This window comes from Falco naumanni, chromosome Z, assembly GCF_017639655.2.
Source record: "Falco naumanni isolate bFalNau1 chromosome Z, bFalNau1.pat, whole genome shotgun sequence".
NCBI lineage: Eukaryota > Metazoa > Chordata > Aves > Falconiformes > Falconidae > Falco > Falco naumanni.
In genome coordinates this window covers 66,890,044-66,914,906 of record NC_054080.1, presented here as the reverse complement: position 1 = coordinate 66,914,906, position 24,863 = coordinate 66,890,044, and the positions used below count along the sequence as shown (strand labels likewise).

Here is a 24,863-nt window from a genome sequence, read left to right as displayed (position 1 = left end):
CTGCAGAGCATTACATGACTGTAACTACACTTAAAATAATGATTGTGTCAGCTACAACTGCTGGATATTAATACACTTTTCCTTTTTTAATAGGAATTACAAAAATCAAGAGAGATATTGTGTTTGCTGCAAGCCTTTACCTGTAACAGAAGGTATTTTCCAAGAACAGTACTAGATGCACATTACGGAATAAGTTGATCAGCTTCACATGCTACTTCCGTGTCAAGTGATTTCTTTTAATAGTGTGTATTTAAAACCACAGTTGCTTCAACAAGGCATGTACAAACAGCAGTGTATGTAATATAACTGTTACCACATTTCCAATAAAAATTTACAGTTTGGATAGCTTTTTTTGTTTAAGCAAGAGCTTGAACCAACAGAAACTTAAAGTTTAGATATACAATAAATGTGGTAGATGTTACTATATACAGGTAAAGTGAGCATTCAAGAGTAGCAGCAGTCCCTTAAAGGCATTTACTTATATTACATAGACTTGTGAAATTGTTTTCCTTTCAGAGGGCAAGACAGGTGAGGTGGGGGTCATTCTTCATGGTTGATGATTGCTGCCAAAGTGATTTCCATTTGTTGGAGTCTCATGTAGGGTTGTATGGGAGTCTTCTTTTGGTTGAAATGTACATCCTCTTACTTTGAAGAAGTCAGACACATATACAACCTAAGTGAAGAGATCAGTGGTAAGCCTCTGCACTTGTAAGTCTTTGAAACAATGGGTAAATGCTTTTGCAGAAGGTAAATTCCATGATCAAAACTAATAAAGAAGTTTAAGTACATTAAAAATAAGAAAATTGCTAGGAAGTCTCGTATAAAATTCAGTGTTCCCTGTTCTTTCAACAGCTTTTTCTCCAGCTGTTAACACAGTAACAGTGATGAAGTGGTCAATGGGAGGGGCGTAACTGCTCTAACTGCCTTCTCAGGCACTGCTTCATTACAAAAGCCACGGTTTGTACCACTCTAAATGAAGGAGCAAGATATGCTGGCTGAGAGCCCACACTGCATGTATGGTTATATTTATTCTGTTACTTATTTAGGACAGGAGACCTTGTGCTTTAGCTGAGGAACTGTTCTCTGGAGTATCACTCTCACTTCCATTTCTTTAAAAGCTGGTAAAACCAAGCTTGGATTTCTCTCCTTGGCAAGATTCAGAGCAGCTCCCTTCCCAATGCATGCATCTCACCTACACCTCCAGCATCTGTAAGGCCAATTCTACATTATCCTTTCCTGAATTCCTTTGAACATAGCGACGCAATTGCTTCACAGCTACCAACTAGGAGACAAATGAGACAAGTGCTTTGTTCCAATTCTGCAGCTTGCTGTCATCGCACTGCCCACTTCGGTCATACTAGTAGACATGCTAGGTACAATGCTGCCTGAAGTACAATAAATGAGAAGCCTTTTCTCATGATCCCTTCCTACATCACCTTTTCCCCCTCCCACAGCAAACCTCAGACCTGCAGAACAGTTTAGGGCAGCAGAAGAAACCACCTTTCACGCCAAGGGCTAGCTGATGACCTGACATGCTGCTTTAGCTACATACTAGATTGAGTTTTTCAATTTAGCACTCCTTTTGCAGTTACTGCCCCAGGGTGCTCTTACCTCCACTTTGTTTATGGAGGGGGACTCTTCAGTCCCTTCAGATTAAGGGTTTTGTGTAGTGGGTTTTATTTTCAAAAATTATTTCCTCACCTTTCAACTCTGTTCACTGTAATGTCACCTTCTACTCCTTACATTGCAAAGCACCTCTAAGATATCCTCTCAATCATCCAGCATCCTTCACTAAACTTGTTACCCCAAAAGTGCCCTCAGCTCTTCAGTCCCTGATGTTTCTCATACCTGGCAGTCCTCTTAGAAAATGAGATTTTATGAAAACAAGGGGTTGTTTTAATCAACATGCAGCCATTTAGTTAACGGCTAATGCAGCATTTAGGCTTTCCCAGAGTTGCTCCAGGATTTGTTCTGATTATTGATTGCAACAAATAAACAAAGCTTTGTCTTGAAAATGAACTGTACCCTTCTGACTTTCAGCAGAGAAAGTGTTTTTCTTGGAGGTGGCTCTTCCCAGTGAGCCTCGGTTCTTGGTAACTGATTTCTTCAGTAGGACCTAAATTAGCTCATGTCTCTAAAGTCAGTCTCTCTGGTCAGTCCCTTCCCAGGGCTGAATCATCTGTGGCACCCTAATGACAGCCAGCATAACACTGTGTCAACAAGGCCGGCAGCTTTCAGTTTAGCTGATTCTCTGCTCCTTGGGATAGCTTTTCACTCATCAGTGCAGCTAAGCTTCACATGCTAGTTGTTGTGAACAGCTTTTTAGCACTCAAAATGCACACGAGAAATAGTGAACAGTTTTAGTTTCCCATCCGACTGAAAAAAACCAGGCTGTAGAAGCTGGCAGACACTTTTCATGCTGTCCTTATCCTTAAAGGCCTTCAGGGGTTTTTGTTTTGCCCTGCTTACCTCATACAGTTTGTTCTCCTTTGCTGCTGTACTTGAGATGTAGAATTTGGCTGGAAGCAAAAGGTATGGCTATATAAAGGCCCACACAGTTTTGCAGTTGACTATTTCCATCTCAGTAGTTTTACAAGCTTTTGAGCAGGAACAATTTCATACTGCTTCACAGCTAAAACAGCCCTTTATCTCATCATTGGCCAGAGTCTGTCTCACTCCACAAAGTACTATTGCTACACTCAGTTCAAGGAGTTGTTTCCCCTCTCCAGGAATTTTTGAAGCATTAGAGACAAGTCTGCTTTCCTCTGAAGAAATCCTGCAATTCTAAGGTGCTGTTTATAAAAAAGCAGCGATCCCAGACACACACACAGACTCACAAGCACAGACACATACCTCTCCACCCCCCAGGGGTAAGGAAGGAATTACTTACAATGAGCACAGCTACCACTGCTCCCTGAATGAGTCCTGTTAAAACATCACTCCAGTGATGCTTGTAATCAGAAACACGTGACAGACCCACATAGATGGATGCAGCAATAAGACCAAATTGTATAGTAGGACGTACAAGTCTTGCCCAGTCTCCTTTCATTCTAGCCTGAAGGTAAAGCTAAAACAAAAAGAAAATTAATTTTATAAAATGCAGTAAATAGAGTAAAGTTGAAATTCATGTGAAGACACAATAACATCCACAAATGTTCCCAGTGCTATCTCTCACAAGTATACTATGATGGAGTTTGATAGTCAAGTGTTGGGTCTTTATCTTCTTATATAAAACTACATATCATCATATAGACACTTTGTTGTGACAAATGAGAATTTTTATTATAAAGGTACTGGTAATGAGAGCCACTCAAGGATTCAAAAGAATCTAGTGGAAGTCTAACTAGTATTGTACTCTTGTATTAACTATGGGTAAGACTTGTATTTAAAAAAGCTGACGACCATCCAAATTTATAGTCTTCCAAATGCAGGAAGCTCCACCCTTGCTCTGAGCGGGAAGACCATTAACATTTTTAGTAAAGTTTATATATACTATCTCAATTCCAGTCACCTTTAGTATTATCAGCTTTTAGCATAATATTCCATCTGTAGTGAAGTGTCAGAATGAACCCGATATGATCAATAATGTCTAGGGTCACATTCCTCAGTTGTCGCTGCTGTATTTCACCAAGCTCCATCTGTTCCTAGTCCTTTTTAGCTGCACGTTAACCATGTTACTGCTCTGGTAAGCAAGTGGGTATGGGATTTGCACTTCACGTACTTTTTTTCTCCCCTCAGCTCTATTTATGTTGTGTGTATCTATGCTTTTGTCATTCTCTCAGATTCACAGTATTTAACTCTGTTACTTTCCCTCTAACCTGAGACCCTCCTTTTGTCTCCTCTGGTCTGTCTAGGACAGAGACCTCTTATTTCAGCTCTAAGAGGAGCTTCTCCAAATCCACCCTGTAAACATCATTGAACTTATTCTGGAACTTGATCCTGTCACCAAAAAAGGCACCATAGTTACCGTGTTTATGGAGAACAACAATACAGTTGAAATGTTAAATTTAACTTCCAAGTGTGTCTTTTCAGTACCATCTAGGAACTTCAGCTTGAGTACAGAATCTTAATTGAGAGTCTTGTGGAACAGTAGAAGCTAAAACACAGGCTTCAGGCACTAAGACAGCACACAACTTCTGGTAAATCCCTCCACTGCAGACTTCAAAAGCCATGGCTACCTTTTAGAAGCATTACATTTACAATGTAAATACAGGCATAGAGCATGCACTGTATGTGCAAAGGTGCTACTTCCCAAAGTTAAACATTTGGGGAATGGTTTGTTGGTTTCTCTTTGAGTAACTTGCATCATAATTTTGGCATGCTGACTTCTCAGCTATAAATGGAGCATCAAAAAGATCAACCCTATCCATAACCGGTTTTCTTTAATAGCAAGGTCAGGGTGAAACCAGATTCTGAAGAAGCTACAGCTAAGCCTGAAGTGGAAAATAATTTCCCCCCTCAAGTGGTGGGCACTGCATACTTCTGGGGACCTTAATTTCACCAGTAGTGAAAATACTGCTTAGCCACTTAAAACAACTTTTGTTAAAAGAACTGTGTAACAGGTAATTTTTTAACAGTCTTATAGTACTACTTCTGGATTTACCAACAGCAGACCCGAACACTACCAGAGTGCCAAATGGAGCAGAGGTGGGTCCAAGGAGCACACGCTGGTAGCCTAAGAGCTGTGTAACAATTCCATGCTGACTGTTCTCACCTCTTCTGTATTCCCACTAAACTCTTAAGGCAGCTAAAAACACCTTGTTGTATTTTTTTCTGTGTAAGCATTTCTGGTCATTGGCAAAAAAGCATAGCTGTATTAAGATAAGTGGGAAACCAGGTTTACTTCTGAACAGAGGAAGAAAGTGAGGCAAGACACACAAAAAGCAAGCTTGGAAATGTACAACCCACAACACTAAATGACTAGTAAAACAGTCTTTGAATCTGCCTTACGCAGCATGTATTCAGATTTTCTTTCTGCTTGACAAAGCAACAAACAAGAAACTTGGATTTAACATCTATGTGAAGACTTCATTTCTATACCAAGAGTAATTGCCAGTCTTAAAAAAAGATCTGGAGCTGCTTTATCACCTGCAGAACACATGCAGTTGGCTACAGGCTTCAATTACAGCTGCTTCTTCACACCACCACCTACTCCAGTAGCTGTGCAGGAAATACCCAAAGCCCTTCTTGCACCTTCTACCAGAAGGATTTGTATTATTGTAGAACTATGCGTGAGAAGGGTAAGAAATCATACCACAGGTAAGCCTCAGTGTGACTGATCGCTGCTGTATTTAATTTCAGAAGTAGCAGCTGTTCTGGTTACAATTGTTTTTTTCAGGGTTTGATGATGATGATGATGTTCAGTTGACAGTAATTGCTTATTAACCAGCTGCTGCAATGGCAAATTCTATGTTATTTTTAAGCAGGGAACTTCAAAATGACACTGCTTTTCATAGGCTCAGGCAGTCAAGCTCCCCTGCAAAGACTCCTATGACTACCCATGACTCACTCTTAGAAAGACAACAGCAACATGTTTGGCTGAAACAGGCCAGTGGGACCCCACAGAGCAGCCAAAGAGAATAAAGAGCTTTTCCCATATAATTCCACTGAATATAAACCCAACGTTGATACTAGAAGTACGGCCAATAGTGTGAGTCCTTATATAGCATGATATGCACATTATAGAAATGTCCTGGCATTACACTGCATTAACACTCAGTACTGTTCTGACCCTGTTGACTAACACAAGACTACTTCAGAGTATTTACAGAGCACCCCTCCCAGTATGCCCAGCATGCCTCACGCCTCGGGCCCTAGCAAGGAGACTTGGGTAGGGAGTCGGGCGGGGATTTGTTTCATTTACAGCTGACTTCAAAGCAAAGAAAGGAATATGCTTTACAAGTATAAACTTGAAGTCTACAGAAGCAGCAGGAACTTCAGGAAACATCATCTGGTTAATACCGGTGTCATGCCCCTTACCAGCATTTCACTTGTTGCTGGGAAATACATTCATGAGCCGATGAGCAGAGTAGGAGCAGCTGGAGCTGTTCTGGTAGCAATGCACTCCCCTAGGAGTGACAGCTATTTGACCATGCTAGCTTCCCTGCTATCCTGTTTCTGAGCATCTGTCTGATCACTCAGTAATATCATTCAGCTACGATATATTTGTTTTCACTCCTCCATCCTGCTGTTTCTCATGTTTATGTTCTTTCTTTTTAAAGTGCACAGATGAGTTTCTATGAAGCTTTATTGTAATGGGATTAAATAATCTCCCACCTTTTTTCCCTTACTAGCTAATGTCTATAATGGAAATATGTTCTCCACACCACACGCATCCTGAACAAAAATTTCTTCTTAATCTATGGTCTAGTACTTTATTTCTAAAAATAAACACAGGAATGAAGAGAAACTCACAGCCACTTTGTGGCTTCTTGCAAGAAGCCACAGACATGAATGGAAGGGTCTCTGCAACTGGAAAATTATTTCCTGCTCATAATGTTTCTAGCATAGCTTTCAACTATTTGCTCTTCCACAAAAGCAGTATTAGTATACACACACGTACGCCTGCCTACCTAATTTTAAAGTACAGCAACATATTTCCTAGATGGACTTTTGGAGGTGTAACCATGCGACTTCATAAGAAAATTTCCTTTCCTGCGAACATCTCACATCCCCACCTTAAGGGCACAAAGTTTACCAAAACCTACTGACTCCACAAACCAAGGCCATATTTCAGATACTTAGTTTCAATACTTAAAACTCCTCTGGCATATTTTCTTCAATACCTTCCTGGATTTTCTCCAAAATCACAAAATGTTTTACCTGTTGAAGTATGGGAAATCCTCCTGCACTTTTAGTCCTCCTTCAAGAATTGAAGTCAAAAAGAAGAATTGAAGTCAAAAAGAAGATAGTTCTGGTATAAGTTTTACTTGCACCAATTGATTTGTTCTGTCAGTTTGAAAATTTATTTTCTTCAATAGAATTTTGTGTTTCCTGATACCAAAAGGCCCTAGTAAGTGCATTTCCTACAGGTGTCCTGTTCTGTCCCAAGGAACAGAAGCACACTTTTCCTTTTGGGGATGTACCTATTTTCCCTCTTGTTTTTGTCTCCTCAATCCTAATACACCCACAGCATCGCACAGGTTTTCGTGGAGAGTGCTCCCCCATGACACGGGGAACTGCAAACGCTTCTCAGTTTGTCTAAGTAGTAAGAGTCTGGAGGAGAAACAAAAGGTGCAGAAATTCTGTTTTCTTACAAAATCAGCTCTACTTTAGGAGACCACAGCAGCCTATACAAGTTTTGAGAGAGATTAAGTAAATGGCATTTTACTTAACATTTACCATCAGTCATGTCTAACCTGGGTTTCATGGCATCTGCCCGAGCATTAAGAAAATCCCTATGGCATTACTGTCTTGCTCTTAAGAGGCACAAGATCCTACTAAAGTTATAGTTAGTATTTGGATCCAGTATTGACTACAGTTAGAAAAGCTCATACTTCGACACAAGTCCGCTGGCCCAAAAAGACCCCCACGAGCCACAAACAGTAATGAGCTCTGTGGAAATGCACCATAAGGATTCATCCCAAACCAAGAACCTCTGAAACAGGAACGTATCAGCCACCTCAAGTGTGTGTACACATGTACGTGGTTGGCTTTGGGATTTCTGTGGTGGAGAGAGGGGATGTGGAGGTACTGTGTTTTGGTGGTTTTGTTAATGAGGCAGGGGTGGAAGGAAGCAGAGAAACACAGGAAGCACCAGTGCTTGAAAGTATTCAGAAAAAGCAGCCTCAGAGTAACTAGTATGATAGAAGATGAGGCAAAATTCTCCAGGAGACCTACTGTTAGGAACAAAGGCTGAGAATCCAGCCACATTTGTAGAAATGGAATTTTCCTATCCTATGGGTATTCCAAGGTCATCCTTACCAGACACAATCCCCTGCAATCCTAAGATTGTGAAGTCTTCCATGAGGAAGATGAATAGATTCTCAGAGCACCAACGTAACTATCCACCCTCCATCAGTAAATGAGTATCATTGTCTTTCGGTGAGGAGAGGGGACCTCCAATAACCACAGTGCTACACACTGCTACAAGACACAGTGTGCACCTGAGTGTCTTTGATACAAGCAGTTATTCAAACAATACCCTCCAAGATAATCGAAGAGTAGAGACACTCACCCTGAATTCTTGCACAGTATTATGATACAACAGAAAATGAATTTTAGACAGATGGGATGATCTGCCATCTCCCCGTTCCAGTCCTGCTCAACAATCCAGCAGTACAGAACAAGACACCTCTGCCCTGCTCAGACTAGGCAACAGGAGAAAAAAAGTCCTTCAGAGATCTTCCAAGATTTCTACTTCTTCTGGGAGGGTTTGCAAAATAGCTCTTCCCTTTCTGCATGTTCTAGGAAGCCTTAGAGATTCCTTTGTATAAAAGCTAGTTTGTACAAAAGTTGTTAAACATGTATCAGCTAGCACAAGCTCTGGAATTCAAGGTAAGTGTAAGAAATCCAGGAAAGAGTTTAAAAAAAAAAACCAAACAAAATCGCACTGCTGAGCACAAAACAATGGCCAAGAGCCACAAGATGTGCTGAGAAATAACCAGTCATATACAATCTTGTGTGTATGCAAATATTACATAGAAATGCAACAGCTTGTTCCATATCTGTCAGCACTGTATCTATGAATAAGCACAGAACTCTTACGCGTCAACCAACACGACACTGCCTGCAAACTAGAAATCAACATGCAGTTTGTTTCACATGGAGTTTGATGTTAATATGGATAATGTCTTGCCCATGTGATTTTAAACACAACAGGCTCACTTCCAAGCAGAAAACTATTACAAGAGCACTCCAGAGATGTAGCAAAATTCAGTAGTCACTCATGAGCTTTGGTTCTTAGAAGAACCCAAAATACCAAAAGCTTATTCTGCCTTTTTAATGAAACATTTCATAACAAAACTTTTCTTGGTATATCTGCAATGTTATCTATTTGTCAGTTTCATTTTGATTGGGCAGAAAACAAAGGAAAAGTAACATTTCAGAATTAATTTTTCCCCTTATGGCTGAAGGTTTGCAGTTACTTCAGGATGGAGGTATATCCAGGCTGCTGTTCAGAGGAATGGTCTATCGCTTATACTGTTAACCAACTATTCCTGCTGACTCCCCTGTGCCAGCTCCAATGCAAGCTGTATTAAGTGGAAAAAAATGACCAGACTCTGGAGAAAAGGCAGAATATGTATAGTCTGGCCTCTTAGCTGCATGCTGCTGTCACAAGGCAATTGATGTGCAAAAGCTGCCTCCTGTGCATTGGGGAAAAGTCCCGTTGGTTAGAAGGAACAGCTCAACTCTCAATTCAATATCAGAAGTACAATCAATCTACTCTTTACAGACATTTCCCACTGGGCAAGTAATGCTTTGGGGTTTTTTAATTCTCCAGCTTCAACTTAGCTGTATATTGCAGAAATAATTGTTTATTGACATCATTTTGGCATACAGCAGGACAAACAGTAACATGTTACTCCACTGCAAATGCTAACACTTGGCTCTTTTCTGATGAGAAGAGATCTAAATGCATTGCTGCTACTTGAAATATATTTCTGTTGTCTATCCAGCTATAGAAACATTAGCTACAAGAATGTAAGCACTGCAAGGTATTGCTCTCAGCTCAGTCCTACACAAGCCAATTCACAATAATCTCATCACTACTGACAGCTGTAACCCCCAAGCAAACTATGAGAAATCGTTTTGCTTTGCTCACTTACTACTGCAAAGTCTAAATACCAGTATTAAGAATACTAGGAGCATATAAAAGTAAAAGCACAAGCATCTCCATGCCTGAGCCTCACAGCATGACCAGTTACCCTTTATTTTTTCATCTCTGCTTCAAGTAAGATGCTTGGTACTACTCAGAGCTACAGCCAAATGAAACATTAATCTGTAACAAACATCTTTTCATTAGGTTTTGAAGACTATGTAGTCCTCAGCTTTCCTTAGAGCATTCTGCCCACCTAACCATTCCTAAATGATACTGACTAGAGCTACAGAAAATAAATACTGCCATGCAAACAGACACACCTAAAATACTGTGTTAATGGCTCCCAGGCTCTTATTTGGGTAGTTTCACTCAACCTCCAATCCCAACATAAACAATTAAAGAGACTTCAAGAGCAAAGTACAAAAAGCAGCTTAAAACCCACTTTCACTTGTGTCTGACCTATGATCTCTGCAAAAGAAGGTTGTCAGCCCAGGTCACCAAAATATCAGTCACCCTCCCATTGTCACATAATTCCCTGCGTCCTTGAACACACAAGATGTTATTACCTCATGAACTTTGGGAAAGCTGGAGAGCTACTCAAGTTACATTGTGCAAGGATGCATCACCCCATTTCATCCCAAGTCTAAGCAACACAAACACATTGCCACCCCCAGAATAGCACGGCAGCTTGGCTGGGTCTCTGCAGCCCTGTTCTTCATCCCGGGTTGGGTGCAGGCAGGGAGGTGCCTAGGCCAGCTACAGCCAAGATTTACTCCATGACAGCAACCCAATCCTCAGGGCCACGCTCATTTCTGCCCGCTACAACAGCTGCAGCGGGGTCAGTCTTGCCACTGAATACAGCATGCATTCAGCATTTTAATTTACAATAGCTTTCAGACATTCATTTTTTAAAAAAAAGCTGAAACAAACCCTTATGATTAAGTGCAGCACCCCCCTCTAGGGGAAGGGCGCTAGTTTGGTCGCACAGACATTGCTAGCAGAGGTGTTCAGCTACGCCTGCCCTCCCATTCTCCAAGCCGAGATAAAACGGCTGTGTTGACACATGAGAGATTGTGCCAGCTCTTTAACTATGAAAGGAAAGGAGCAGCAGAGGGAAGGAATTGACAGAGACAATTTGGGATCCAGCACGTGTTATTAGGTCACTGGGTTCCCATGTAGTGCTGCAGCTCAAACTCCCTCTCGTTTCCACATGAAGCCGTTGTTGGCAAAAGCATCCCAGAGATAACAGCTCTGTCTGGACCCAAACCAACCCACCTAGCTCTGCCAAATGAATCTCAAAATACATTCACCACAATGTCCTGGCCTGACAGTCTGCAAGCAGACTCTTCTTTTTCACTCCCTTTGTTTAAATAACTTTTAAAAGCTTGACTGCCGCACACATGGAAAGTGAACACTGGTCCTGCAGGAAACTTAAGACAGTATTAACTATAAATGCCGAGGAACACAGGCTATTTGTGTCCTCCTAGAAAGACATGAGCCCAAATTACATACCAGCTATTTCCTTTCCTGAAGTTAAAAAGTCCTGCTCTCCAATGCTGTTGCACAAACCAAAAGGCAAACTAGGGAGAAATGCTTCAAATTCCCAGATATGTGCTTGCTTAGACTATTCATTTTGAACAGTTCACATGGCATCATATTCTTTCCTGTTTCTTCAGCTCTTTTAAATTCAAGTTACACAATTTCCATTTGTAACTTTAAGCTTTTCAACTTCTATCCTTCCTTCAGAAATATATATAGCTCCTGAAGCAAGAAAATGGGAATACAAAATCCCTGCTTCCACAGTAATGAAGCCTCCAAAATATGAAGGCATTAAAGCCACAACATCCTGAAGAGCTGAACTTTTGAAAAAAAAAAAAGCCCACCCATACAGCCACACCCATAAGTTTTTGTCAACTACTTTACACATTAAACATAAAGCCTCAGCTCTCAGGTGTTTCCATGTACCACCCTCACTGTAAGCTGAGACACGCAGCACAGGATTAACTTCAAAATTAGTCTTCTTCTGCCAATAGCTGTGAAGTCATGCAGCAAGGACTGATACACAGTTCCCACTCAGACTTAAGGAATTCCTCAAGTCAAAGTTTTAAAGCAACTAAAAAATTTGAAGATGTTGATGAACCACTTCACATTAATTTTTAATCCATCATGTGCAAAAGCACAGAACAGAAGAAAGCTGCAATTTAACTTGCCTATAATTCAGAAATTCTCCTCCTTTGAGGAGCTGAAGCTGCAGAAGATTTCACTACTTTGCCTTGTATTTTGCAAGGTGGCTTTATTTAAGCTATACTCTTGCATCTCTCATTTCCCAGTTGCAGTGTTTGTGCCATCTGTGGCAGAGGTCATTTACCCTTCGATTCCCCCAAAGTATTTCCACATTTTTTAAATGTATAAGCTTTACAGAATTGGAGACTCAATCATAAATTATTTAGGTTGCAAAAGACCCTTAATAGAGTCCAACTATTAACCTAACACTGCCAAGTCCAACACTAAACCATGCCCCTAAGCACCACATCTACACTGTCTTTAAAAAATCTCCAGGGATGGTGACTCCACCACCTCCCTGGGCAGCCTGTCCCAGTGCTTGACCACCCTTTCATTGAGAGGAATGTTTCCTAATGCCCAGTCTAACACTCCCCTGGTGCAACTTGAGGCTTGAAACTTGAGGTTTCATCCTGTCCTCTCACTGGTTACTTGGGAGAAGAGTCCAACACCCACCTCGCTACAGCCTCCTGTCAGGCAGCTGTAGAGAGCAGTAAGGTCCTCCCTGAGCCTCCTCCAGGCTAAACAATCCTAGTTCCCTCAGTTGCTCCTCCTAAGACTTGTGCTCTACAGAATCATGGCTTCTCCTGGCAGTACATGTTTTCAGCAAATGACATTTAAGACTGTGCTTTCTGCAGTACGTACGCATGGCAGAGTCCTCCAGTTCCTCCAGAAGCCAGCACACTAGTACCTGGTTATAATTAATACTGCTTATGAGTTAATACCACACATTAACAATTCTGTCTGCTTATGACTCAGTCCACAGCTGGAGTAAGTCTGCAAAGAGCAGATAAAGTCAGCACCAGAGTTCAGTTAAACAGGTTATCAAGTGCTGCAGGTTTGGTTTAGCCAGTGGCAGCACTCTGCCTTGCCATGTGGGCAAGGGGGAGGGTTAGAAAGCAGTTTTTCCTCACCTTCCTGCAGCAGTCTGTTTTGGTTTTAGTGCTTTTTGGTTTGGGTTTGCTTGGTTTTTTTCAATAAAAGGACCACTTTCATTGCGAAGGTTGGTATGCAGCAATGCTGTGTTAACCAGCAAGGCAAAAACATCCTGCACAGAAGCCATTAACCTTCTTCAGGTGCCCCTGTGAAGGTCTCCCAGCAGTTTCTGGATGAATAATCTTATTACAGGGCAGAAGAAAGTAGAAGTCTAATCTCCACAAAGCCTCTTACTTGTTTGTACTGGGCAACAGCTCAGCCAGAGACGAGACAAGAAATTAGGGTGCAGGAATAGATGAAGAAAGCCGCCTCCTCCAGTAAGGGTTCTAAGCTGCTCCTTGACAAGTTTACTGAATAACAAACTGATCTCCAATAAAACACTTAGTGTTAAACATTAGAATTTGTTAAAGACATTCATACCCTCTGGTTTAAGTGAGCAAAGTGTGAGACAACATGGCTTCAGTTTCTACAGGAATCCGTGTTAATATGACACAAATATGAGACAAGAACATGTGTCTCAAGCAGCCTGCTGAGCCACAGCAAATTTTACTTCATTGCTGAACCAGGACTGACACAAGCTCTGGATTTACAGCATTTCAAAGCGGCATACAAAAGATGGATTTGGCTTCCACTGTCCCAGTTCTACAAGCACAAGCTGCTAAGGGTGAAGCTCACATACACAAAGCCCCAGGAGAGGTAAGGTTCATAGCTGCCTGTCCAAGAACTCCACACAAGCTCCTTTGCATAGACTAAATAAATTAATAAAAATAAAAAAGCCACAGGCAACTAAAGAAAGTAGCTTCATGTGGGTTGAATAATGCTGTCTTCAAGACAGAATTCTTGACTTTCTTGCCAAAGGCTGCATTTTTCCCTAGTAGGTTAAACAAGGTCTGAAATCCAAACTGTTCAGCACATCTATTATATTGTATTCTGCTAAAGGTGGTCTCAGTATCACAGCAAGCAGGGGTGGGGGTTGGGGGGTGGGCAGGACAGGCAGCCAGGGCACACACAGTTTTTAATTAACAGATGCAAGGTTTGAAAATAGCAACTCCCTTCTCCCAGTCTGTACCAGCTGGCAAGTTCCCCTGACCACCACCATTTCCCCAGGCAGCATCAAGCAGAACTCTCCATACACGTATACGTGACAGAGATAAAAGTTCAGACAGATTCAGAGCCCTGCCAAATGACTGTAATCCAGTCAGTATAGATTATAAACCATACACATTGCTACACACCTAGAGATGTAAAGAAAACTGGGTAAGTCGGTGCTTCCAAGAGATGGCAGTTAAAACATTCTCACATAGCTCAACAAAACCGTGCTCAGAGAAGCTGGATCTGAAAGGTATGGCTGAACCCAAAGGAACAAATCAGTATCGGGTTGCTATACAGCAGTATTTGCTCCACTGTACTATGGAAATGGTGGCTTCATTTTTGAAATCACATGAAAAGTGGATCTATGTATTTTGGAGACCGCCAGTCACAGTGAGCAAGTAAAGACACTATTTAAGAAAAAAAAAAGCTGAAGTTGGCACTATATTCTAGTCAAAACCAGGACATAATATTAGTATTTACATCAGAGAGACAGATAAGAGAGGGAGGAGGAACTAAAGAGGTTTAGCCATAAACAAACTGCAATAATGGATCCAAACTTAACACCAGGCTTCAGAAAAAGCTTTATTTTAAAATGAGACGCATGACACTGAAAAGCCACTCCATTCTGTATGTGGTTGGAGGGTTTTTCAGTTTAGTTTGTATAATCCGTCCGCTCACTGTGGATGCTATACTATTGCCAAGAGACAGAGCAAAATAAATTAGAAATGCAATCAAAATGAGAACGCAAGTTGAATCTGAGCTCTGTGAAGATCCTGGTACGTATGTATTATGTTAGCAATTTATATCCAGGATTAGAGCTTAGTTTTACAACTACATTAACAAATGTACAGAGTTGTTTAATACCTTCTATGTTACAAACTGGCAGAGGGAGAACAACCAGATCAATGCTTCAGTGTTACAAAGGTTATTGTAGGAATGAAGAAAATTTGCCCGAGCTGTCTTGGAACAATTTGAACTGAAATATGTTATGCTCCAATTGAAACATTAGTTGATTGATCTTATAATTAGTATTTACTTCCACAGACAGGTGTCTCCTTGCTTCCCTCAATCTGCTTCCTTGCCCCAACAAGTTAGGAAGAAATTAAAAGACTTGAAATTCAAGTTGATCTGCTGTTTTGTGCTTATGGGCCCACCTACTTTTGATCAGAGTTTAAGTTTAATTTTTTGGGGTTTAAGTAAGCTTTACATGTTTCATTGTCAGACATCTTATTATATTTTTATATGGCTTACAGTACTTCCAATATAACCAAATATAAGTAGCAGCATGTTATTCCAAACCCACTGTTCAGAGTCATTTTAGACATGACACACAAGTCAGCTACCATATTAAGTATTTTTAAGCATACTGAACAATTCTACTTCTTGTCCCAGTATCAGTGTTGCTCCCTATTAGCTCCTACTTAGAGATCTTCATTTATCTCAGAGAAGCATCCTACAAAAATAGTATTCATTATACAAAGTGGCCAAGGAAATATTTCAATTTTTGTACTAGTTAACTAACAGACTTTTTGTTGCCGTTTAGATGGAAAGAGCATACTTACTGCTAGGAAGAGCATGCAGTACATTGAGAACGAAGAATGGCCAGAGTAAAATGATAGTCTGGAAGAGAAGAGAGCAGAATACCCATTACTTTTCTTTTGCAGCGCTCAGTGTACAGTGATGCCGATTTATCTCACACAAGGAAACTGGTAAAATGCAAACATCTCCATTCTTTTTCTTCAAGGAGGCTATCTAGGCACAACAGTCATCACAAATATCCAGCAATAGGTTTTGACAAACAGCACAGGCTTCACTACTCAGCAGCTATCCTATTCCAGCATTATGCTGATCTCCACATCAGGTAGTAACTACTAGCCCTTTGGCTCAAGTTTGAACAGCAAGTGAACACATCCTCAAAGCTAGATTCAAGTGTCCTTTAAAGCAGTGCATTTGTTTCACCTTCTTGATAAAAAAACAGAATACTGAACATCAGTTTTAAAAATCACTTATCTGATAGTCACAGTATGTGCATGGGAACAAATGACACATTAATCACCCCAAATCAGTTGCACTTGGTCACCATCAAGAGGCAGAGTTACAAACCCGTATCTAGATGTTTATACCACGTATACCTGTATACCTCTGTTAAACATACCGATAGTCACACGGACCACTATCTTTGAGGGGCAGGGGGAACGGCAGGAAGGCAGCTCACTAACCAGCCGACCGGAGAAGATTACACCTCATCTAACATTCACAGAAATAGGTTCCTACTTGGCTCTCTCATTTAGAGGGTATCCACACTGCCTTCAACTCTTAAAGGCTTCTTCTACATAGCAGGTCCAGAGCGAAGGGACTCAACAGCTGATGCTGTGCTGACAGCCCAGGGTGCCTTTAGCAAGGTCCTCCCCTGCACAGCGGTTTCTGCAAGGAGCAGAGTATCACAGCTGTAAAAAAAAAAAGCCCACCCACCTCTTGGTCAAAAGAAAGCAAAATGGGAAGACATTTCTAATTCAGTCTTAAGCAAAGAAGAAAAAAACCTGTACTTAAAACTGTAAGTTCCTTCCATAGCTCCCCAGACTGCGCTCCATACCTGGCACCTGGCAGGTCCCTGTTTTGGTGCCTCAGCCAGGTAGAGAACCCGAGGCCTTGGTTTATAAAGTACATTCAAAGTACTGCCAACAGCTTTCAGTTTCAGAGACAGAAATAAGGAATCTGAGGGGGGGGGGGAAGGCGGCGGCACGGGGGGAAAAAAAGAGTAAGATGACTTTTGTATGTGTGTGAATATATATACATGCATATACATTCACACACATCCCACAGATTTTTCAATTCCGTTCTTCTATATTCTTCTATAGAAAATCTGTATTGACAATGTGTTATCTTCAGATGTTCAAACTTCAAGCACCTTAATTAAGACTACATTTCAACCAGACATCCCTTCTTCACTTCAGTACTTAACCCCTCATCAGCTGAGGTCTCTGGGTAGGAGTCCGCTATGAAAGTCAATAGAAAAAGCATTTTGAAGAGCTCTGTCTTTCAGGCAAGTCATCTCAGCCGAGAAAGCAAAGCATGCTGTTCTACAGAAGATACAGAACACTGAAATCCTGGCTCCTGTGCTTTTATCCACTGACTTCAGGGCAATTCCTGTTGTCCATAAGAAAACTCCTACAATTCCTGAAGGCAACCTGTTGCCAACTGGAAGACTTCAGAACGCTAATGTAAGAGAAGGAATCAATACAATTCTAAGTTTATTTTGGAATTCCTATACCATTTTAAAGGTGGTGCTGACTACTGGTATTCTTGGACTTCGGAATCCATTAGCCGAATGCAACATTAAGAATGCCTTGTTCCAAGTGGAAGATTACAAAATTCAAATGCATTCTTACCAAGCATGGATAAGTATGCTGTATACGACTGGAAATGCTGTGTTTTGCACAGGAAGTATTGCCAGAAATACAACTGGGACAAAGTATTGATCCAACTTGTACATTGTGCAATCCCAGTGAAGTTTCTTTGGCAATGCTGCTGTCTCTAGACGTCTTTAAGAACAGAAATTTAAAAATAAAGAAAATAAAATTATCTTGAAGCCCTTTCGAACACGAAGTCTGACAATGGAAAAAGTTTCCCAACAATTCCTCAGCACACAAACAATGTCTTCCCAACGGCAGGAGAACATCCTGTCTATCCAACCAGCCAAGTGCTGCACAGCTCAGGCTTCTTTGTGATCGTACTGGTCATCAGCCAGCATTTGAGAACTAAGTATCTTTTTAATTAAAAACCCAAACCAGTATTTACCAGTTTCAAGAAAGCATAAGTATTAGAAGAAAATACATTTATAAGTAAAATGATACAGACAACTCAAAACCCTTACCTTTCAGTAATGAAGGAAAAACTAAATTATGCCATTAGGAGTTCACACATGAGATCTCGGGACATTTTTTCAAATGAGTATTAGAACAGTATCCAGTGGAACTGCAGAGCCATGAAATAGAGTTGGTGAGTGTAAAAGGGTTTTTTTTTATTCTTTCCAAAATGCCACAGTGACATGAAAACAGCTTTGCAGAGGTCCATGCCTTTTACTCCATCAATACCTACCTCACTGATCACTTCTCATGTGAGGAACAAGGCTTCATTTTAACAGGAAAGAGCATAAGCTTTAATTACTTCCACCTGGGCTATATGTTACTATCAAGTTAGAAGAATGCCTTAAGTAGCAATAAAACTAGTTTCAGGTCTCAGTTGAGGTCTAAAGTATACTGTCAGTTTCTAATGTGTGCGGTACTGCTGGACATCAAGAAGGTCTTATAACAAGGTAATTTAAAGTGTGCTTATTTTTCCTAAAATTAAGTTTTGGCACAGATTTCATATAGTTTATGATAAAGACAAAGAGGCTAGCTACACTTTCTTAAAGAAGTTGCCATAAGACTGATTACAATTAATCACTACAGTTTGTTACTGTAAATCTACATTTTTACAGATTACCTGGAAAAATAATTCAAGTACAAACAATTCCTACAAGAAATAATTAAACTGAACTACTCAGTACTTTTAGCCAGGATTTCTAATCCCAGATACTCAAGTCTAAGACAGATTGCTTTGCAGGACTAGGCACTGACAGCCATTTCATTCTGTTCTGTTCCTTTCCATGCACAAAGGCACCTCAGCCTATGAAGCAGAGCCCAACTGAGAGAAGGTATATCATATCGGTTTCTTCAGTTAGTATAAATATGGAACATAACACACCAAGCAAATAAGAGGACCACTTGTCTTATAGCATCACTTACAAAAGCAGGAAGTTCTGCTTGGCAGTATTTTGTAGAGTACATTGTTTCATAAGTGAATTGCTGCACACTGGAGCTCAGTAAACAAGCTTAGTAACTTGTGTTCACAAAATGTATTTGTAAGGACACCCAAATGTGCAGAAACATTTAAGCCAAGTGCAGGAGGCTGACAAGGAAACAAATAACTCTAGTGAAAGACAACGCTAGGAAATAGCTAAATACACATATGGCACAATGGAGCATTAAATTAAAGTGTTAGAAATGATGGTAAAGGACAAACCAGAAGATAGTATATTTTCTGGTGCCACAATAAACCTGGCAGAGGCTGAATGATAAGGGAATCTTCCCCACAATGATAAGGGAATAATTCCCGACTATGGAATTATGAAATGATTGCTCAGAGAAAAACAGGAGGCCCAGCAAAACACAATGCACACTCCCACATCAAAGCCCCAAAACCACCCACTGGATTAGCCAGCAAGTCCTTTCTATCCTCATGTTCTCCAGATTCTCCAAGTCTGACTCAAAGCTCCCACTAACATTTGTTACCCATTCCATTGATCTGGAGGGGAACAAGTGCCAGACAGAGCTGCAGCTCAGGACATCTGTGTTAAGAGATACACATGCTTGTCACGGAAATATTCCTAGAATTTCAGTGCCATGAGGGCACAGTTTAATGAAGTGCTAGTCCTACGTTAAACTGAAGCACTATATTCTTTAAAGTCAATTTTCTCTGCATTTAGCAATCAACATGCTTTCACAGCACCCAAATCTCTTCTCAAGTGCTAGACAAATGTCAAGGATCGGTGGGGGCTAGAAGGTTTAAGAACCCTGCAACACTCACGGAAGTGCTTAATTTCAAAGAAATGTTTAACTAAATGCACAAAAGTTGCTTTAACAGTAACAGCAATTACTCAAAATAATTTTCAAAAAGGCAACATTCCAAATTTCTCCCTTCTCTGCCAGTTGTTAAACCCACACTTAAGTACAAAGCCTTACGCTTACAGAAAGGAAAAAGCCGCAGCGCCTTTTGCAATTCAGTAATCCTCATCTGGACAGTTTTATTGGCAGGTGCATTGACATGAGACTTACTAATAGTAAATGTCTGGCACAATTCTCTGATCATGTTTGGGGTGAGGGGTAGATCCGCTCCGGTTATCTTTAAGTAGTGGCAGAGAGTGAAAAAAAGTTGCCAACGCTGTCACTATGCACAAGACCATGCCCGTTCCGCCGACACACATTTTTCCCATGATAGGCTATCTCACCTTATGCTTGTTTTACACAAATGAAAGCTCCCTGCTTGTCCTACAGACATAACACAGATCTAGCAGGTTCTAGGAAGAAATAAGCAGTCTTCTTCTGTTATCCAATCACCTTCCCCCACCACCACTCCTCTGAAACAAGCCCTGCAGACAGTGCAAGAAACAGGCATATAGTAACCTTTTTTCCTGAGCTCAGGATCCATACGAAGTGGTTTTACTCAGGCTTAGTTAGGTTGGACACATTTTGAATATTGTTAAAAACTGCTGGCGTAATTTGTTGGTTGGGTTCGTTTCCCCCCCACCCTTCCCCCAATACATCCAAGACTGTTTAAATGAAATTTACATGCTATCTACACAGTTATTACACACCAATGGAATAATCTAATTTGGGCACCGACTAATTAGCTAGATATTCTGCATCTACCAGTAGAAGTTTGTACCAGCAGCTACTAGAGGAATGAACTCCTCTGTAAGATAACCAGTAAGGAAAAAACTCATCCCCCTACTCTTTTTCATTTTCAAATGAGCAGCTGTCAATCTCCATCTTGAACTTTGAAATATTCCAGTAGGGAGCAAGCAGTTACCAGCTCCTGTCACTCACACCACACACAAACATGTATGTTCTGAGCTCTGGATATTATGAAGTCCAACCAACCGGCAAGCTGCGATGGCATTCCACGTGCACACTGCAAAACACTACGGAGCAAATTGAGTGAAAAAGTCAAGAACTGGCAAAAGAGAACTTAACTCGGCACACAAAAGGGAAGTTTAACTTTCCACTACATTTCTAGTTGGCCTTCTCCAATAGGGGAAAAAAACCAACCAACCTCAGGACTTCGCTTACCTCTTTCCTAGCAATCCCCTTTCAGGAAAAGAGTAAAAATGAGGACAGCAGCAAAGGGGGCTCAAACAAACATTTCTAGACTAACAGTTTGCCCTCACATGCATCAGATTACACGCTTCTGTTCCATTACCCGTGTTTGCCCAAGCTATCTACATAATACTGTTATGACTCACAGGAGTGTTATCATTTTACAAAAAGGGAACGAGGAAAAAAATAATCTCTGTTAAATCAGGGATTTGATTGTTGTTCCCTCTTTAGGAAATCGCTTTGGGCATGAAGCACTTACCAAGTGTGCAGAACCCTTCCCCCAACAGATTTTTGTAATCATTGAAAGGGAAAAGGGAAGGGAGGCAGCAGGAGAACCATGAGCATTAAAGAGATTTCAGTTCCTATGGAACTCTTCAAGCAATACAGTTACACACGTGTCCAAAGTGTCTATCTTAAGAGACTTCTCCCTCCTATTAACTTGGACATAAGATTTGCAAATCAGTGAAATTCAGCCAAGAATGAGAAGATATTTATCTGCTTGATTATCCATAGCTAGCTTCCAAGTAATTTTCAGGGTGTGCCAAACAAGTTACAAATTTTGATTTCTAATGAACTTATGCATGATAAGCTATTGCAACACCAAACAGGCTGCAAGCACAGCTTTTTCTGAAAACCATTAAAGGGGGTGAAGAGTTTTATTTTCAGTTACTAAAATGAATGCTATACATCACTACTGAGAAGGGCCAATTCACATTAGGGCAAAGGAGATTTAAGGTCAGAGACATGGTGCAGACTGCAGAACTGCATCTCAATTGTTTAGGGCATGCTCACCTTCCAGATTTGATTCTCCCTACTGCCAGTTAATTTCTGTGCAAAGGCAGCTCTTTGTGCTTCTAGATCATGTATAGCCCTGTCACTGTCTGTTGTAGCTCACAAGCTTCTAAAGTTTAAATATTTAAAGACTCTTACATAATTTCATTAGGACTGGAAGTGTTCCCAAGTCAGCCATGTTACATCTTGAATAACTAATGACAGACCAGTGAGAAGCAGTGTTTAAGGAAAAAGCTGCACCATCTGAATAACAGTACACATACGTGACCTTCTATTCATCCTTCTAAACTGCTTTGGAATCCAAGCTCAAGATTATTTTGCAAAAACCTTTTCAGAAGTGGTAACTGCTGTATAAGCCTCTGATGAAAACACCTGAACATATAAGTTTCAGTACTGCAGAGCACTTGACAGGTTAAAAGCTCTGTAACAGAAATAATCAGAATGCTATAAGCAACATGCCATTATGTCCCTAGAAAACATGTTAGTAAGTCTGCAGCAGGTTATGGAGACATTTCTGATTCATGGTGCTGTTAGAAACTGCCAGAAGTAATCCATTTAGTTATGCCTGAATGACTAAGTGTAGTTTGATTTTTGACAAAGCTTCAAGATATTTCAAAACAAAATACTGAAACATTTCATACAAGCTAAGTTATTTTAATGCAAAATAATACATCATATAAATAAGGGGGGGGGGGGGGAGGTGTGCAGGCAGGAGAGAGAGCAGAAAAGGGGAAGACAAGAACAATTAGATTTGTTGCATAGAGATGAGTTAACTTGAAGCAAGTGTCCAGTATCTAATGAAACAGGGGGAAAGGAAGTATTTGTTAAAATGGAGGTAATGTATGAAGTTTGGTTGTGTTGGGTTTTGTTCTTGAACAGTTAGTTTTGAAGGTGAACATAGAACAGACAGCGTAAGAGCTTCAAAAGTTTGGCTGAACTTCAAAACAAAGTGATGCAGGTTAGCCCCATACCAGTGGTCTGGAACGGGTGCTGAGCTACTGGGAACTACTCCGAGTGATTTAACTGCACTTACCGGCATGCATGAATGAGTACAACCAGCAAAAGAGCTCTAAACAAAGCTGAAATAGAATTCCTAGCAAACGATTGGTAAAGGGAACCACCTTGGCAATCGTGCTGAAATAAATTATCAAGGTCAAAAAAGTCAGGCCCAATTTCCTAAAGACTTTGAAGATTACCTTTTGAGTTTGCCATGGCAGGCTACACACAGCTTGTTTTGAGTGCAGTCAGCATGGGAGCAATACATCAACTGAAGTAGGGAACTGTTTTTTGCTTTAGACATCGGAGTTGTAATATGATGTTAGTAATGCAATTATAATGACGAACCTTAACAGCTATGTTATCTGTTACTACAAACAAAACAAAGTGACAAGACTGGAATTAGGCAACTTCAACGACCCAAAGTTAAACTCTACTTCAGAGGAAGTGTTTCACATGCATAACACATCACTGCTAGCTCCACAAACCTGCTTTGGAGCTTTACAGACTTCAGACAGCACAGAGTGCCTCCAAAGTAGCTAGACCTGTACATCATGGCTTAGTATTTACCACTTCCAAGTTCAAAGGTTTCACTTTTGTATATGTACTTAGTGAGCTGGTGAATAAACCAGAGAGGGCAGCTTCTTGGATCTCCCTAATCACCACGTTTTCAGTGTTCCTCCAAACCCAGAACTGAGCTTTCAGGTCCACCTCAACATCCACACTCATTAAAAAAAACTTTAAAAAAAGTGGTGCCTAACAAAATCTTGTCAATGATTGCATTACCATGACAAACCTACACTGCTCAGCTAGAACGCAATAAATGCTGCATCCAACAAAAATCTTTAGTAAACTCAGCAAACCTGGAGCAAGTAAAGAGCCTTTCAACACACTCCCAGGACTAACACAAGAAAAAAAATAACTTTACACTGTACAAGAATGTGTGCTGATGGAGATTAGTTAACTAGTGTAAAAGCAATAGAATAAATAACCAAACTGTGCTGCATACTGCAACCAAATTCAGCATGACTACATGAGGAGGGCATTAGCAGCCCAGCTGCTGGCATTAAGTTCATCCTCCGAATACCCAAACCACTACTCTGTTCCTCCTTTATATTCAACTGTCCTATTAAGGAAGAACATGGATTTTGAGAACAATTACTAAAAAATTGTTTTGTTCTAATTTGATTTAAAAGCTCTGAAACATAAAAGCATGCCATCTGCAGAACTGATTTACAATATGATTCAAGCTTCAGCTACAGGAATTTTTAACAGGAATTATTCCTTATGAACTACAGAAGAGAACTGCAGCAACCACTTCAAGTGCATCCACTGTCAGTACTCATTTACAGATCACCTGCACCACCTTCTCTCTGCTCAGAAATTGAGGCTATGCAAGACACAGTATGTATGCACATGTGTAACACATACACGCTCTTAATGGTTAGTTAGAAACCTGTATCATAGCTGAAATGGTTGCTTAAAGGGCTAATCTGTCAAAAGACTGTTTAGACTTACAGTGCCACATCCTCCTCTGGAAATTACCTGAACCCCAACTTTCTACTCACACCTTTGCAGTGTGCTAATCAAGGAAGAACATGTTATGCTTATGCCTTCTCATTTGTAACTGTTCCATGTCTCAAGGCAGTAGCATGGTAACCAAGAACTTTACATCCCTAGAATAAAAAAGTTGCTTGGTTTACCTGAAGATTATAGAACACCGCTGCATGTGTGCAATACCTTTACTTTCTCCATTTTAAGAAGTATGAAAAAACCTGAGGATGAGATGTTTGCTATGTGCATTTTTTAACTTAAATGAATACTATTCCCTCCACTTTCATGAGCCCAAACCTGAACTGTTTCCTTGTAAAACACTGAAATAGCTCTGTTTTGGAACTAGTAGCAGTATTTCACCTTCAAAAATATGAAAAATTTTTGAATTGCATTCGTGAAGACTTAATTTTTTTAATTTAAAAAAGAAACCAAACAAAAAAAAGCAGCAAAAGCTGGACCTAGCAATTACCCAGATCTGAAATTCAATCCAGGTTTTTCTGCTGCAATGCAAAAGGACAATAAAATTCCATCACAAA

At 40.5% G+C, this 24,863-nt stretch overlaps 2 protein-coding genes and 1 long non-coding RNA gene across 4 annotated transcripts in view; 2 read left to right on the top strand and 1 right to left on the bottom strand.

The window, feature by feature from the left end:
• Positions 1-341, top strand: part of MTREX (Mtr4 exosome RNA helicase) — a 49,404-nt gene extending 49,063 nt beyond the window's left edge. The window contains exon 27 of the mRNA XM_040578889.1: positions 94-341. Coding sequence (XP_040434823.1) covers positions 94-146 — 53 coding nt within the window. The 3' untranslated portion in view covers positions 147-341. The remainder of the gene's footprint in view (positions 1-93) is intronic.
• Positions 216-24,863, bottom strand: part of PLPP1 (phospholipid phosphatase 1) — a 68,067-nt gene continuing 43,419 nt past the window's right edge. For both annotated transcript variants that reach the window (XM_040578890.1, XM_040578891.1), the window contains exons 4-6: positions 15,631-15,688; positions 2,891-3,067; positions 216-673 (exon numbers count right to left, since the gene is read on the bottom strand). In XM_040578890.1, coding sequence (XP_040434824.1) covers positions 548-673; positions 2,891-3,067; positions 15,631-15,688 — 361 coding nt within the window. In that variant the 3' untranslated portion in view covers positions 216-547. The remainder of the gene's footprint in view (positions 674-2,890; positions 3,068-15,630; positions 15,689-24,863) is intronic.
• LOC121080767 lies at positions 12,871-24,654 on the top strand. The gene is made up of 3 exons (XR_005825490.1): positions 12,871-12,883; positions 17,041-17,045; positions 23,647-24,654. It is a non-coding gene; the product is annotated as an uncharacterized LOC121080767 (long non-coding RNA).